This window comes from Cherax quadricarinatus, chromosome 14, assembly GCF_038502225.1.
Source record: "Cherax quadricarinatus isolate ZL_2023a chromosome 14, ASM3850222v1, whole genome shotgun sequence".
Classification (NCBI taxonomy): Eukaryota; Metazoa; Arthropoda; class Malacostraca; order Decapoda; family Parastacidae; genus Cherax; species Cherax quadricarinatus.
Window position 1 is genome coordinate 4,987,229 of NC_091305.1, and position 14,849 is coordinate 5,002,077.

At 36.7% G+C, this 14,849-nt stretch overlaps 2 protein-coding genes across 3 annotated transcripts in view; one reads left to right on the forward strand and one right to left on the reverse strand.

Annotated features, from left to right (window-relative positions):
* Positions 1-1,328: 1,328 nt before the first annotated feature.
* Positions 1,329-6,666, reverse strand: QIL1 (MICOS complex subunit MIC13 homolog QIL1). Its single transcript, XM_053787126.2, has 3 exons — positions 6,517-6,666; positions 4,892-5,033; positions 1,329-1,752 (listed from the first exon to the last, which is right to left on the reverse strand). The coding sequence occupies exons 1-3, from the start codon at positions 6,540-6,542 to the stop codon at positions 1,435-1,437; spliced, it is 486 nt and encodes a 161-aa protein (XP_053643101.1). The 5' UTR covers positions 6,543-6,666; the 3' UTR covers positions 1,329-1,434.
* A 119-nt stretch (positions 6,667-6,785) lies between these two features.
* Frmd5 (FERM domain containing) overlaps positions 6,786-14,849 on the forward strand; it is a 74,065-nt gene continuing 66,001 nt past the window's right edge. The window contains exons 1-4 of one of the 2 annotated variants that reach the window (XM_053787078.2): positions 6,786-7,146; positions 10,191-10,295; positions 10,838-10,880; positions 14,213-14,389. In XM_053787078.2, the coding sequence (XP_053643053.2) occupies positions 7,051-7,146; positions 10,191-10,295; positions 10,838-10,880; positions 14,213-14,389 (421 nt within the window). In that variant the 5' untranslated portion in view covers positions 6,786-7,050. The remainder of the gene's footprint in view (positions 7,147-10,190; positions 10,296-10,837; positions 10,881-14,212; positions 14,390-14,849) is intronic. The other variant, XM_053787088.2, reaches the window with a different exon arrangement.

Here is a 14,849-nt window from a genome sequence, read left to right on the forward strand (position 1 = left end):
AATCTACTTCACAATATTTCTTATGGGAACAAATTCGGTCAGTACTGGCACCTGAACATACTTCTGGAGTGAAAAAATATCGTTAACCGGGGGTCCACTGTATCTCGTAAATGTTTCTCATTATTGTATCTCATAATTGTCTAACCTGTGGCCCAATTAAACTTTATTTTTTAATTACATTACCTAACAGAATACTCCATTCTACTGAATGCTCAGCAACACAGTAAATGACCATATGACCTGTCTTTGTAATACTCATTTGTGTTAAATTGTTATCTGTTTACAATAATGTTTTTACCACAGAATATATCATTGCTTAGTTAATCTTAAGTTAATTTTAAGCCTGCCCATAATGCTCTGCATACAAGGGGCTTTGGCATGTTGCACTGTAATAACTTTGTACTTCACTGTATCATGTTCAAATTAATAAATAAATAAATAAATAAATAAATAAAGGATAGACTGCTTCAGTGGCTGGAATGCCTACTACTGAGCAATGTAAATAGCTGAAAGTAAGGATCAGAGTTGGCAAGATTATGCCCAGACTGTTAACTTTGTGCCTGCATAATTTCTTTTTGATGTCATTACCCTCAGAAAAAGATTCTCTACCATTTCAGAAGAAATTTTTTTTAAATTGCAGCAGTTTTAATTTTACAAGTCATGACAATGAAAGGTTTAATTTACAATTATGGTTTTAATGTCTTTGAATGTACTACATAATATTTTATTCTTTCATATTCCAAGTGTGTTTATTCCATTTTTTATTATATTGTTTTCAAAATGTGCTATCTGTATGGGTCATGCAGTGTGTTTATTCCACTAATACCTTAATATCAATGACAGTATTACATATATGTAAATGTCAATACAATATTACTTGAGTCATACTTATGCAGCTGATTTAATATGATGAAAATTGCATTGTATATATTATAATCAAAACTGTTAAAACACATGTAGGTCATTCAGCAATTAAAGCCATAAAATAAAAATGGATAAATTATTCATGCACTAGACTTTGCTAAATTTAATTAGGGAAAGTAAACTGAAGAACTGTCTACATAAATCAAAAAGTCAGGTGTATTACTTGAAGTATATGACTATTTCAAAAATAATACAACTTGACTGAAAGATTAACATATAAAGACTACTTTGTTGGTGGTGAAGGGTTCCTAATACAAGGAATTTGAGCCAGCCTCCCCTTTGGATCAAGCTTGATTTCCTCTCACTCCCAAGGTACTACATGACCCTTATGGGTTTAGTGCTTCCCATAAATATAATTACAATAATTCATACATGTAGAACTGTGAAAAAGAATAATAGATAAATAGAGTTAACAAATTTATTGAGAACTATATACAAAATCAATGTTTAAAGTAGATATAAATTATAGCCAATAATATTCATGAAAGAAAATTATAAAATATACACTATTTATTTTTCATTTGTTTGTGGAGGAACTTCTGGTGGCATCGAATCTAAAGTTTCTTGTGGAACAGCAGATGTTACATCAAGTTCTGGTGGATTTTTATTTGGCTGCTTCTCTTCCAATACTGTTTCCTCTGTTTTGTGTGGGTTTTCACTTTGTTTGGCAGAGACTGGTGGAGAGGATGCAAAATCCAAAATGGCATCTTTAATGCCAATTACCTTTGTAGGGATATTGGCAATAAAGTCAAATGTATAAAAGACTCCGCTATTCCAGTAACTTCGGAAGTTAACATTAACGTCTTCTTTCTTCGGTAAGTGTAAATACTGTACATAAAAGAAAAAATGAACTATAGTAGTAATGTGCATATTCAAAATATAACTTTTTTTTAAAAGTTAAAAAACCACTAATTTTAGCATATTACATAATTATTAGCTAATAACTGGTAACAGGTAAAAAGTCTACAATAAAAATGTGAAGGAAGCATGAATCCACATTCTTGATTAGCCACCACTTTTAATGCAGAGACCCATTTTGGTTTCATGCTTTTTAATGGATATAATTATGATTGGTTATTACAATTCTTGGATTTCAATCCAATACAAAATGCAGTAAGTATTATATGTACTGTGTATTATTACTTTTTTTTTTTTTAACACATTGGCCGTTTCTCACCAAGGCAAGGTGGCTCGAAAAAGAAAAACTTTCATCATTCACTTCATCACTGTCTTGCCAGAGGGGTGCTTACACTACAGTTATAAATCTGCAACATTAACACCCCTCCTTCAGAGTGCAGGCACTGTACTGTACTTCCCATCTCCAGGACTCAAGTCTGGCCTGCCAGTTTCCCTGAATCCCTTCATAAATGTTACCTTGCTCACACTCCAACAGCACGTCTAGTCCTAAAAACCATGTGTCTCCATTCGTTCCTATCTAACACGCTCACACATGCTTGCTGGAAGTCCAAGCTCCTTGCACATGAAACCTCCTTTACTCCCTCCCTCCAACCTTTCCTAGGCCGACCCCTACCCTGCCTTCCCTCCACTCTAGATTTATACTGTGTATTTATTTTACTTTTTTATCTGTTATTTTATACCTAGCTGTATTGAGCACTTATAAATATAGGATAGTTTAAACATGTTGTCCAGCATTTTAGACATATCTGATAATTAAAAAACCCACTCTTTTCCACCTGCCGGCGATTTTCGCTTACTGTATGGGGTTGGGAACCTAAGAGCCATACAAAAGGGAACCTCTTGTACATGAGATTCTTCACCGAATAAGGCGCTGTGTGACTTCTGGGCTCAGAAACTTTATGACCCATACACCCCCCAAGATTAACCCATTCAGGGTCCAGAGGCCAAATTTCAAAGTGTGCACCAGGGTCCAAGAATTTTCAAAAAATAATTTTGTTATTTTTTCTTATGAAATGGTAGAGAATCTTTTTCTGAAGGTAATAAAACAAAAAGTACGAAATTTGATGGAAAATTGACGAAATTATGCTCTCGCGAATTTTGACGTGTAAGCGATATTTACGTATCGGCAATTTTGCTAACTTTGACTCCCATTTTAGGCCAATTACAGTATTCCAATCAACCAAATTCTTATCTATTTCACTAGTATTACTTCTATTCTATCGATTGAGCACAAGAAATCGCCCAGTCAACTGTTTCAACTACAAAATAAAGTGAACGGATATTGGTAATTTGGCTAATTTAACACAAAGTTCAAAATATTCCAATTTCAAAACAAGGTCCAGAATAAACAATGCAGGCATTCCTGGCACTAAACTAACATTTCCTCTGTTCATTAGTTGCATTTTTAGGCTTTACAAATGAATTCCATTTTGATTTTTTATTCACATAATGAATTTTTATTCAAACCAAAAAATAGAAGATTTACTGTTATGCAATACTGTAATAATTGTATAAATAATATCACCACATTTGTGAATGTATATTGGACCCACCAGCTGGCGTGTATTAGACTTGTGAGGTCATTTGTTTACTCTTGAACATCGGCAAAAATTTAACATTTCTGCTACTTTGAGCTCAGTTTCAAGCCATTTCCAGTACTAAAACCAATCAAAATCATCTCTATTTCTATAGTATATCTTCCATTCTATCAAATGAGACCAAGAAATTGCAAATACAACTATAAAAAACATACGAAAAAACACTGCAAAGCCACTGTTTTAATCGAAAATTACGGTTTCAGTTTTTTTTTCTCATTATGCACTGTGTGATGCAGGATTTGTTTTATGTGGTGCACACATATCACATAGATGTATTTACTGCTCACAGCTTATCAGAATGAGCCGAGCTCATGGCGTAGATCTACGGTTTGGACCCTGAACGTAAAGCCGTAGATCTATGGCACGGACCCTGAAAGGGTTAACTCCCATGGTCCAAAAGGGTTTAGTGATCTCTCCCCCCCCCCCAAAAAAAATGTAATAATAAATCTGCATGGATATGAATGCTCTAATTTTTTCTTGAGATATGTACTGATGAACCCAATGAAAGATAATTATCAAAGATGAAAGATGGCTTCAGAAATTACATACTGCCAGAATATGACTACTGTACTGTACTGCACTGCGCATATTTTGAAACAGTATTCACAACTTTTTTAATGTACCACATTAAACATACAAGATACTCTACATTCTCTTTTAAATACAGTAAATGTTAATTTACATATCAAGGGTATGAATAAATTTGATTCAAGGGCTTAAGATTCAAGGAATTGGAGCTGTCATCCCCTTCCTTGGATGAAACCTGAATACCTTATTCCCAGGTGCTGTATGATCCCATGGGTTTAGCAGTTCCCCCATGAATATAATATCTGGTAAGGTGTATGGTAGACTTATAACTGAAAGAATTAAGAGTAAGACAGAGAGCAGGATCAGAGATGAACAAGGAGGCTTTAGGAAGGGTAGGGGATGTGTAGACCAAGTGTTTACAGTGAAGCACATAAGTGAACAGTATTTAGATAAGGGTAAAGAGGGTTTTGTTGCATTTATGGATTTGGAAAAGGTATATGATAGGGTGGATAGGGGAGCAATGTGGCAGATATTACAAGTGTATGGAATAGGTGGTAGGTTACTGAAAGCAATTAAGAATGCTTGGGTGCAGGCAAGAGGTGTGGGATAATAAGATAAAATATCAAACACAAAGTAGGAATTATCACATTTGCTTTTTGCTGATGGCACTACTTTTGGGAGATTCTGAAGAGATGTTGCAGAGGTTAGTAGACGACTTTGGTAGGGTATGTAAGAGAAGAAAAATTAAAAGTGAACATAAGAAAGAGCAAGGTGATGAGGCTTACAAAAAATTTAGGTAATGAAATAAGTAGACTGGTCATTCAAATTCAGGGACTGTATGACCACTATGGGTTAAATTATTTTCTCTGGATATGCATATAAAAATAATAGTTATACATATTTTGCAAAGAAACGTGGGCTACCTTTTCGGATACACTCTTGGTTCCTGGCATGATGTCGTACACCCTGTCATATGCAGCAGCAGCCTGGTGACTGTTACCCCATATTCCTTGATCCACTGTCACATAAACTATACCACCACCAATGCCAACCTTTGTGACAAACCTGAAAAAAATAAGATAAGATTTGTATGGATTTTTTTAACCCAGAGGGTTAGCCATCCAGGATAATCCAAGAAAGTCAGTGCATAATTGAGGACTGTCTGTCTTATTTCTGTTGGAGTCCATCAATCTTGTCCCCCAGGATGCGACCCACACTAGCTGACTAACACCCAGGTATGTACCTACTTACTGCTAGGTGAACAGGGACAAGAGGTGTAAGGAAGCACGCCTAGCATTTTCACCCGTGTTGGGGATCGAACCACGGACACTCAGTGTGTGAGGCAAGAGCATTGCCAAGCAAGCCACGGTATTTAAGAAATCATCAATACTTTTAGTGTATCTTGAGCTTACATAGTTGCTCTAGATTTAATTTTCACTCAGTGCCAGTTACTTTAGGTGCCTGTCCAGCTCCCTCTTGAAGACAGCAAGGGGTCTACTGGTAATCCCCCTTATGTATGCTGAGAGGCAGTTGAACAGTCTTGACAGTCCTGGGCTCCAGACAATTATTACATTGTTTCTTAGTATACTCATGGCACCAATGCTTTTTACTGAGGGAGGGGGATGCTGCACTGCCTGCCAAGTCTTTTGCTTCTTTAAAGAGTGATTTGTGTGTGTAGATTTGGGACTAGGCCCTCTTAAGATTTTCCAAATGTATATTATCATGTGTAAATTACCTAGGATAGCCCAAAAAAGAAGTCAGACAAAGTGACTTACTTCCAAACTTAAAATTACAATCCAGAATTACAGGAATTAACTATCATATAGCTGCTTTACAAACTTGATCTCTGAAAATTAATGATGGGCCCTAATGCTTGAAATACACTACATGCTAGTAGCTTTATTTTGTACTTAACAATTTTTTATTACACGTAAGCTACATTTTGTAATACTGCAAAAAGAAATAAAGTTTGTTGTTCAATGCTGTGCATATTATGGTGTCCCATAGCTGAGTTAGTAGTGCACTCAGCTAACACACTGAGGTCCGTGGTTTGAGTCTTGGTACGGGTGGAAACATTAGGTGTACCCTTAAGACATCTGCTGTCACTGTTCACCTAGCAGTAAGTAGGTACCTGGGTGTTAGTTGACTGGTGTGGGTCGCATCCTGGGGGACAAAATTAAACTAATTTGTCTGAAATGCTCTGCATAAACAGGGGCTTTCTATATAGTTTGTACATGTACTTATAGAAATAAAGATTATTATTATTTTCAACTGACTAATTATAATATGTGTTGAAAAATAAAAATATTGTACATGTATACCAAATCTGCCATTGGTGAATCTTTCACAGTTTATCAACTGAATTACAATGACGGCTTTTTCGTTATCATTAAATGCCACTATTGAATATCTATAATGATTATATACAGCATAAAATATTCAATTTAAAGTATAACCCGGCTAAGTTGCTCACTCAACATTGTCCAGCTAACGAGTTAGAAGTTATTATCCTACATATATATATCCATCACAAACTATACATGATTACCAAGCAACTTTCAAAATTTTGCTCATAGTGACTTTCGAGATGCGATGTAATTTAATAATAAAAGTTGTTGATGGACGGGAGTGTCAGGTGATCACTGTGTGGGCGCCGCCATTAACTCTTAACCTCTTAACTCACTCCTCAACTCACATTCTCTCGTGAAAACTTACCACAAAAATACAAATAAAATAATTAAATGGTCGGTCGTCTTTATTAAGGAAGAAATACGTAAAATTCTACTTATAAATATCAGGGTAATTGTTATTGTTTAGCTCTGAGTTTACACCAGATAATAAACACTTTTAAATACGAACTTTTCTTAATATATTCATAGTAGAGAGGAAGCCTGTTTTAATTAGCCATTGTTATCTGATGGGAAATAGTTTGCAGTCATTAGAAGGTAAGTATAATTTTTATAACGTGATATAAAGGGAATATAAATGAGGTTGTGAGTGGTCTGCTGGTTGTGAGGGGAACCTGAGTGAGCTGCCATGACGTGAGGGTTACTTGTCTCCCTTCACTCTCCCCTCTTTAAATATGCTTAAGTTAGGCAACAGGAAGGACTATGGCATAGACTATAAGTGTACAATACGCCTTCTCGATGACAACGAGGTGTTAGAGTGCGAGTTCCAGGTAGGTTGGTGTGGCCTGATGCTCCTGCAGGCATGGGTCTTCATATGTCAATTTACAAGTGTTCTTAGTACTATCAAATATTCCTTTTATAACATCTAACACATTTACTAGCTTCCCTTAAATTTCCTGTTGATTGTCATTTAACTATTTGGCACTGAAATTATTTAAAAATCTGTAATGCGTATTGGCGTACTTAACCAGAGTAAATGTTTTAAGATTAATAACATTTGATATTATTGCAAGCAATTATTATGGTAAAGGTTAATGTTTTACTGGTCATTTGATTTCCCAAGCCTGCTGTGTGCAGGCTTCATCAGTAAAATGCAAAGGTGATTACAATATGACGAGGCCTCAATAAGTAATTTCACAGGAGAGCTAGAGATGGTTGACTGGCCTACAGAATTCTCCAAGACCAATGATAGTGACGATTGTAGACATATTTCTGAATAAATTACTTAGACTATACAACAAACATTGTCCTATAAAAGTGAAACATCACGAATAAACGGCTCGTTGCCCATGGCTAACCAGCAACATTCTGAAATCCATTGATAAGAAACACCAATATGAAAAGCAATATAGACAGAGCTTAATACACAAAGATATTTTTAAATACTATTCATCAGTTCTCACTAAACTAATAAAAAAAGCCAAACAATTGTACTACTACAGCAGATTCACTGAAGCAAGAGGAGATATAAAAAAGACCTGGAAAACACTCAGATTCTGGGAACCCACAAACTGAAAAAACTAAGGATGTTGTTCTAACTAAACCGAACGAAACACCACTTCTTCTCAACCATAGGATCTAATCTTGCCAGTAAAATCCCAGGTACTAATGCCCGTGCAAGTCATTACTTAGATGGGAATTTCCCAAACTGCTACTATCTTGCACCTACTGAGCCCACTGAAGTCACCACGGTTATTAAGTCACTTAAAAATAATTCAAGGAATCTGTCTCACGTCCCACCATTATTGTACAAACGAGCGGCCCATGTCCTTTCGTGTGCTATTTCATTACATTTTAACAAGTCACTAGAAACTAGCACTTTCCCGACACTACTCAAGACAGCAAGGGTTACACCAGTACACAAAGGTGGTGACCCCACAGAAGTAAACAACTATAGGCCAATATCACACTTGCCATTGCTATCCAAAATCTTCGAGAAACTCATGCACAGGAGATTATACTCGTTTATAACAGTACAAAGCATACTCAACCCCTTACCAATTGGGCTTCAGAAAAAATAAAAGCACAAACGATGCGATTTGTAAAAATGCTAGATCTGCTTTACACAGCAATGGAAAATAAGGAATATCCATTAGGACTTTTTATTGACCTAAGAAAAGCTTTTGACACAGTACACACATGTGCAGCATCTGGTTAACCAGATACAATACTGACAAGGTGAAAGTTAAGACACTACATTTGGTTAACCAGAAGTTGCACATGTGTCTTGACTTTCATCTTGTCAGTATTGTATACCTTTTTTGCACAACTTGTCAGTCACTGCAGCATCATGGAATCTTGGTTCAGAGGACATCTACAAGACCCTCTTCATGGCTACTACAACTAACCCATCCCTTTGGGTAGGACCTACTTCCACTGGGAAATCCCGCCTACCGGTGACTATGCCCTCGTCTGCTACATGTCCCTATCCACTGACGCCTATATAAACGCCAGTCTCCTTGCCTTTGCTCCAGAATCTTTATTACCACGGTGCTCTCAACACCAACACCAAGGCTGAGGGACTGATTACCTCATCTTTTGTATATACAGTTCTACTGTCTTCTATTTATGTCCTAGAATCTGTATTGATAAAGCCACTGGATGGCGAAACGTCTACAATAAAGATAACCCAATGTTGCACATGTGTTTTAACTTTCATCTTGGTGGTATTGTATACCTTTTTTGCATAGCATATTCTAGTTAAAGTCTAGCATTTTGTGTAGGATAAGATAAGATTTTGTTCATATTTTTAACCCTGGATAACCCAAGAAAGTCAGTGCATCATTGAGGACTGTCTGTCTAATTTCTATTGGTGTTCTTCAATCTTGTCCCTCAGGATGCAACCCACACCAGTTGCCTAACACCCAGGTACCTACTTGTTTGCTAGGTGAACAGGGACAGCAGGTGTAAGGAACACATCCAATGTTTCTACCTGGCTGGGGATTGAACCATGGACACTCAATGTGTGAGGCGAGAGCATTGCCTACTAGGCCATGGAACACCCTTTCAGTTTTAAATAAATCTTCGTGTAGTTTAATGGGAATTTTATACATAAAATATACATGAACGTTGCATTGCTACAATTATTCATAAGATTTATTACATTTTTATTCCCTTATGAATATATTTGGTGATGTGTCATCTTTCATTAAATGAAAGGCTTTCATGCTATAATAGTGAATCATTAAAGTACAATTTGTTTACATAGATGAAAGGAGTAATTCTTTGTAAATTTCCATTTGATTACCTATGTACTTTATACATAAACTGTTGGCCAGACATTATTGTTGCTAGCTATAGGTTCATAGGATCAACCATATGCCAGAAATTGATGTTGCTAGCTATAGGATCTGCTGCATTTAAAATTATATGACTTGTAATGCGTGGAAGAATAGCTTCTATGTGGAGTTTAAAGACATGTGACAGAATAATTTCTTGTCTGTTAATAGCATTTTTTTCTGTCCTGCATACAGTTTTTGAGAGAGAAAAATTATGCATTGAAGTTTTCAAGGATGCTTCAGATCTGTAGCCAAATGATGTTTTGTTTAGATATTTACTCGTTTTTAAATTTATAGACTTGAGTCTCTTAGATAAGTTTTACCTGTTGGAAGGGGAAATTTCCATGTTATGATATATAATGCACTGAAATTGATGTAAAATCTTGTAAATGCTTTTTTTTTTTTTTTGTTAGAGTGCAGTGAGTATATTAGTTTCATAGCATATGATTAATTTACCAATACAGGAAACTTCTTTATTAATCTACTGGTACTGATGACTTGAAATTTTATTAGACCTAAGCACAGTTTTATTTCAGAGTTACCACAAGGGGAAAGTGCTTCTTGACTTTGTGTACAACAAGATTAACCTTATAGAAACTGATTACTTTGGCCTTCGTTATGTTGACCAGAATAAGCAGAGAGTAAGTACTGCTTTGTGTAATACATTATAATATGTTTTTGCATAGAGTCATTACCTGGTTACTAATTTTTATACAGTACAACAGGACTCCAACTTTCAAGTTTTTATTTCTTTATGTGGTACAAAAGTAATGTAGTTTGCAAGTAATAAAACACTGGTAGGCACAAAAGGAAGCAACAAGTGTGCAAAGCATTTCAGGCAAATTAATCCAAATACTATTAAGTAGGATTTCTTATGTAGTTAACCACAAACCTATATACAGTGACAAAGGTAACTAATGAACAAATGGTACAATTTTAAAACTATAACTTATTATTTCAAATTGATTCAATGTTCTTCTGTATTCCCTAATAACAAATAAGTTACTGTAAATGCAAATAATGTGTAGTGTGCATAATTGTGCATTCATTATGGATTACCCCCCAAAATATATAATACATACTCTGCTTGATCTTTTTGAATTAAAGATAAATGAAGAATACATAGTTGGTAAGTAGTTAATCCTTCTTTTTCATGTATATAATAAAGTTTTATTTATTTCAGTACTGGCTAGATGGGACAAAGAACATCTTAAGACAGATTAAGAGTAAGTATCATACTGTACTTCATATTCCTTTAAGGCTAAGAAACCCTTGTGTTAAGACATTGTGCATTGTTTCCTGTATTCACCTACCTGTGATTACAAGGATTCATTTCCTGCTCTTGGTCCCTATCTTTTAATTTCTAATTGACCAAAGTAATGCATTCTGATTTCTTTGGTTTTTGTCATAAATATTTATCTGGTATTGTACATTTAAACTTCACTGCTGCACTTCACATCACCAGAGGTGGCTTTAGTGCTCTTTGGGCCTTGGGTATGAGGGTCATTGAGATTCTCAAGAGATTTGAATTTGATGACTTATAAACAGATTGGCACGTTTGGCATTTCTGATACAGTACATGACTTTCATTTTATCCTGGCCGTGAAGCAACAATGAGAGCATCTTACAGTACAGTAATGCTGTACATTAAGAGTTAGGTTTGTAATATTTACTAAGCATGAAGTGCAGTATATTAATATTTATGGCACATAAGACATGTAATATTACTATATGAGTGTGTTAGATAGGAGTGAGTGGAGGCAAATAGTTTTTAGGGCTTGACAGGCTGTTAGAGTATGAACTAGGTAACATTTTGTAAAGGGATTCAGGGTTAGCTAATCAGCTGGACTTGAGTCCTGGAGGTGGGAAGTTCAGTGCTTACACTCTGAAGGAGGGGTGGGGATATTTGCAATTTGGAGGAGGCATCGGAACTGTAGTATTGGCATTCCTTTGGCAGGACAATGATAAGAGTGAATGATGGTGAAAATGTTTCTTCTTTTGGATTACCTTACTGCTGTGTTAAAAAAACATTACTTTCTGAAAGTTTCACAAGTTATAACCAACAGGTTGTGATTACCTGCAAATCTAATTCTTTTACAAAGACAGAAAAAATCATAACTTGAAATAATACCAAATAATTGATAAATAAAACTTAGTGGTTTATTTATTGGAATGTAACTTATGATTTTTAATGGAATTAGAGTCCTTAATTGGTTGGCTATCTAATTTATATTTATTATTGCATTCACGGGGAAGCACTAAATTCTCAGGAGTCATATAGTACAGTGGACCCTCTGTTATCAGCTGTAATCCGTTCCAGAAGGTTGGCCTAAAACTGAAACGGCTGAAAACCGAAATAATATTTCCCATAAAAATTACTAATTTTACTAATAAATGAACATTACATACCTTTATTAAAGACTCTTGTTGGCATATGGAAGAAGGCAAGGAGGGGTTAGTTCCCTTCTTTGTCTTTTACTGCCACTAGGACCAGCTTGAGAGTCACTGCACTCCTGTCACACAAAAAAAACTATCCACTCCCTGCCTGCCTGCTACACTCCCTGCCTTCCTGCTACACTCCCTGCATGCCTGCTACACTCCCTGCATGCCTGCTACACTCCCTGTCTTCCTGCCACACTCCCTGCATGCCTGCTACACTCCCTGCATGCCTGCTATACTCCCTGCCTTCCTGCTACACTCCCTGCATACCTGCTACACTCCCTGCCTTATTGCTACACTCCCTGCCTTCCTGCCTCACTCCCTGCATGCCTGCTACACTCCCTGCCTTCCTGCTACACTCCCTGCCTTCCTGCTACACTCCCTGCCTTCCTGCTACACTCCCTGCCTTCCTGCTACACTCCCTGCCTTCCTGCTACACTCCCTGCCTTCCTGCTACACTCCCTGCCTTCCTGCCTCACTCCCTGCCTTCCTGCCTCACTCCCTGCCTTCCTGCTACACTCCCTGCATGCCTGCTACACTCCCTACCTTCCTGCAACACACCCTGCCTTCCTGCTACACTCCCTGCTGCTGTATAGCCCTTGTGGCTTAGTGCTTCTTTTTGATTATAATAATACACTCCCTGCCTTCCTGCTACATCCCCTGCCTTCCTGCTACATCCCCTGCCTTCCTGCTACACCTCCTGCCTTCCTGCTACACTCCCTGCCTTCCTGCTACACTCCCTTCCTGCTACACTCCCTACATGCCTGCTACACTCCCTGCCTTCCTGCTACACTCCCTGCATGCCTGCTACACTCCTTGCCTCTGTGGCTGCCTGCCTTGAACTCCATTGTGTTTCTCACTTTCTTTACCAAAGGTACTTTACTAGGCCCATGGTTGCTTATTTCGCAGTTGCACTCAATCAATAACCACAAAAAACAATGGATTATAGTGAACTGTTTGGAAGAATGCACGGAGGCTTCCTCACTCACCCAGAGACACAGTCAGACTACTCATGAATGCGGCGGAGCAGCGGGTGGACGCATACAATCCGGCCAATAACCGAAATAACGGGCAATAACTGAGATAAAATTTTGGCCAAAAAAGTGGGCGAAAACCGAATTGGCCAATATCCAGAACGGCCGATTACCGAGAGTCCACTGTACCTGAAAGAATGGGAGGCATTCAAGTTTGATCCAAGAAAGGGGAGCACAGGATCATCTCCTTAAATCAAGTGCCCCACACCAGCATTTAGGAACCTTCTTTAAGGGACACTCTCATCTAAATCTCTTACATAGATTTTTTATGTTTGGTTGAAATTGGTCCTTGTCAATATTTTCTTTTGACGTTGAAATTCCAAACATATTATCTATGAATAAAATAACTATGTTTCACATTTAATATCCTAGTTCTAAATGTGTATTGTGTACTTGAGAAATTTGTAGTGATGTTGAGGTTGTGCTGAAATTATTACCAGTAGTGAATAATTAAAGATACAGTACAGTAATTATATGAAAGGTGCTCACCTTACACTTGTGTGGTTAGGTGTTGTGCTTTCTCTTGCTATTCACTGTAGACAATGGTAGTATGAGGTCAAGAATTCTATCGCTGTGTATAGCCATAGTGTAATATTTTTTCCTAATTAAGAAGTAAATGAAAAGTATTGCCTTTAACGGAGGCCAAATATTTATACTATATTTTTCATGCTTTTCTTTTGTGCGGTAGGAGTTGAAAATTAATATTACCCTCTTTACCCAACAAAATATTTGCAATATTTTGAGACCCATTACAGTATAGAACCCCATGACAATTTTCCTTCTACAACCACCACTGCATTCACATTGAGAAAGCATCTTACATCTGTCTCATTAAGTATCACCATGCAAGGGGATGTTTCTAGTGGGTGTTAGATATTCTCTTATAGCGGTTGCCTAAGGTTTGTTCCCATTTGTCCCTCTTTGCCCATAATCTCAATGTGGCTCTGAAGTAAAACCCAGTTTGCCATGCTTGCACTTTGTTTTCTTTAATTCATGCATCTTTTTCAAGAGAAACTTTTTGGTTCAATACTGCTAATTAATATTTTTATCTTCAAAATTGTAAGGGAAGATTATTTTTTGTGCAGATCTATCGCCGATCCTATTTTGCTTCCGAGTCAAGTTCTATCCTGCGGATCCTCTGAGACTGCAGGAAGAGATAACTCGATATCAGCTCTTTCTTCAGCTTCGGCGAGATCTTTTGCATGGAAGACTCTACTGTTCACAGGCAGATGCAGCTATGCTTGCTTCATATATTGTTCAAGGTTAGGAAAAAAACTAAAATTGTTAAGCATTTGTAGCACTTTATTTTCTGTAGTAAATTGTGTTAATCAGTTTCAAAGTAGCCTATTTTATTCATGATTATTTTCTACATATGGATTGCAGTGTTCCCACTTTCCAGTAAAATGAGAAAAACTGGAAACAAAGTCATGGACCAGATGATACCTGTTACAAAAAATGCAATTTCTAATAAGCTTAGAGATCTCCAGTGAATACTAGAAAGGACTGCCATTCTAGCATTCAGCCTGTTACTGGGTTTTCGTAACAAGTAGTCAGTATCCTGGTCCAATTATCCATTAGAATTCAATATTAATTATTAGTGCTTCAGGATTACAACTGGTAGGGTACTAACTAGAGAAATTAAAATTTATTAAGTTTATTAATAATAATGTCTAGATGTATAAGATCAAATCAAATTAAATTAATCAATTGAATATAATATAG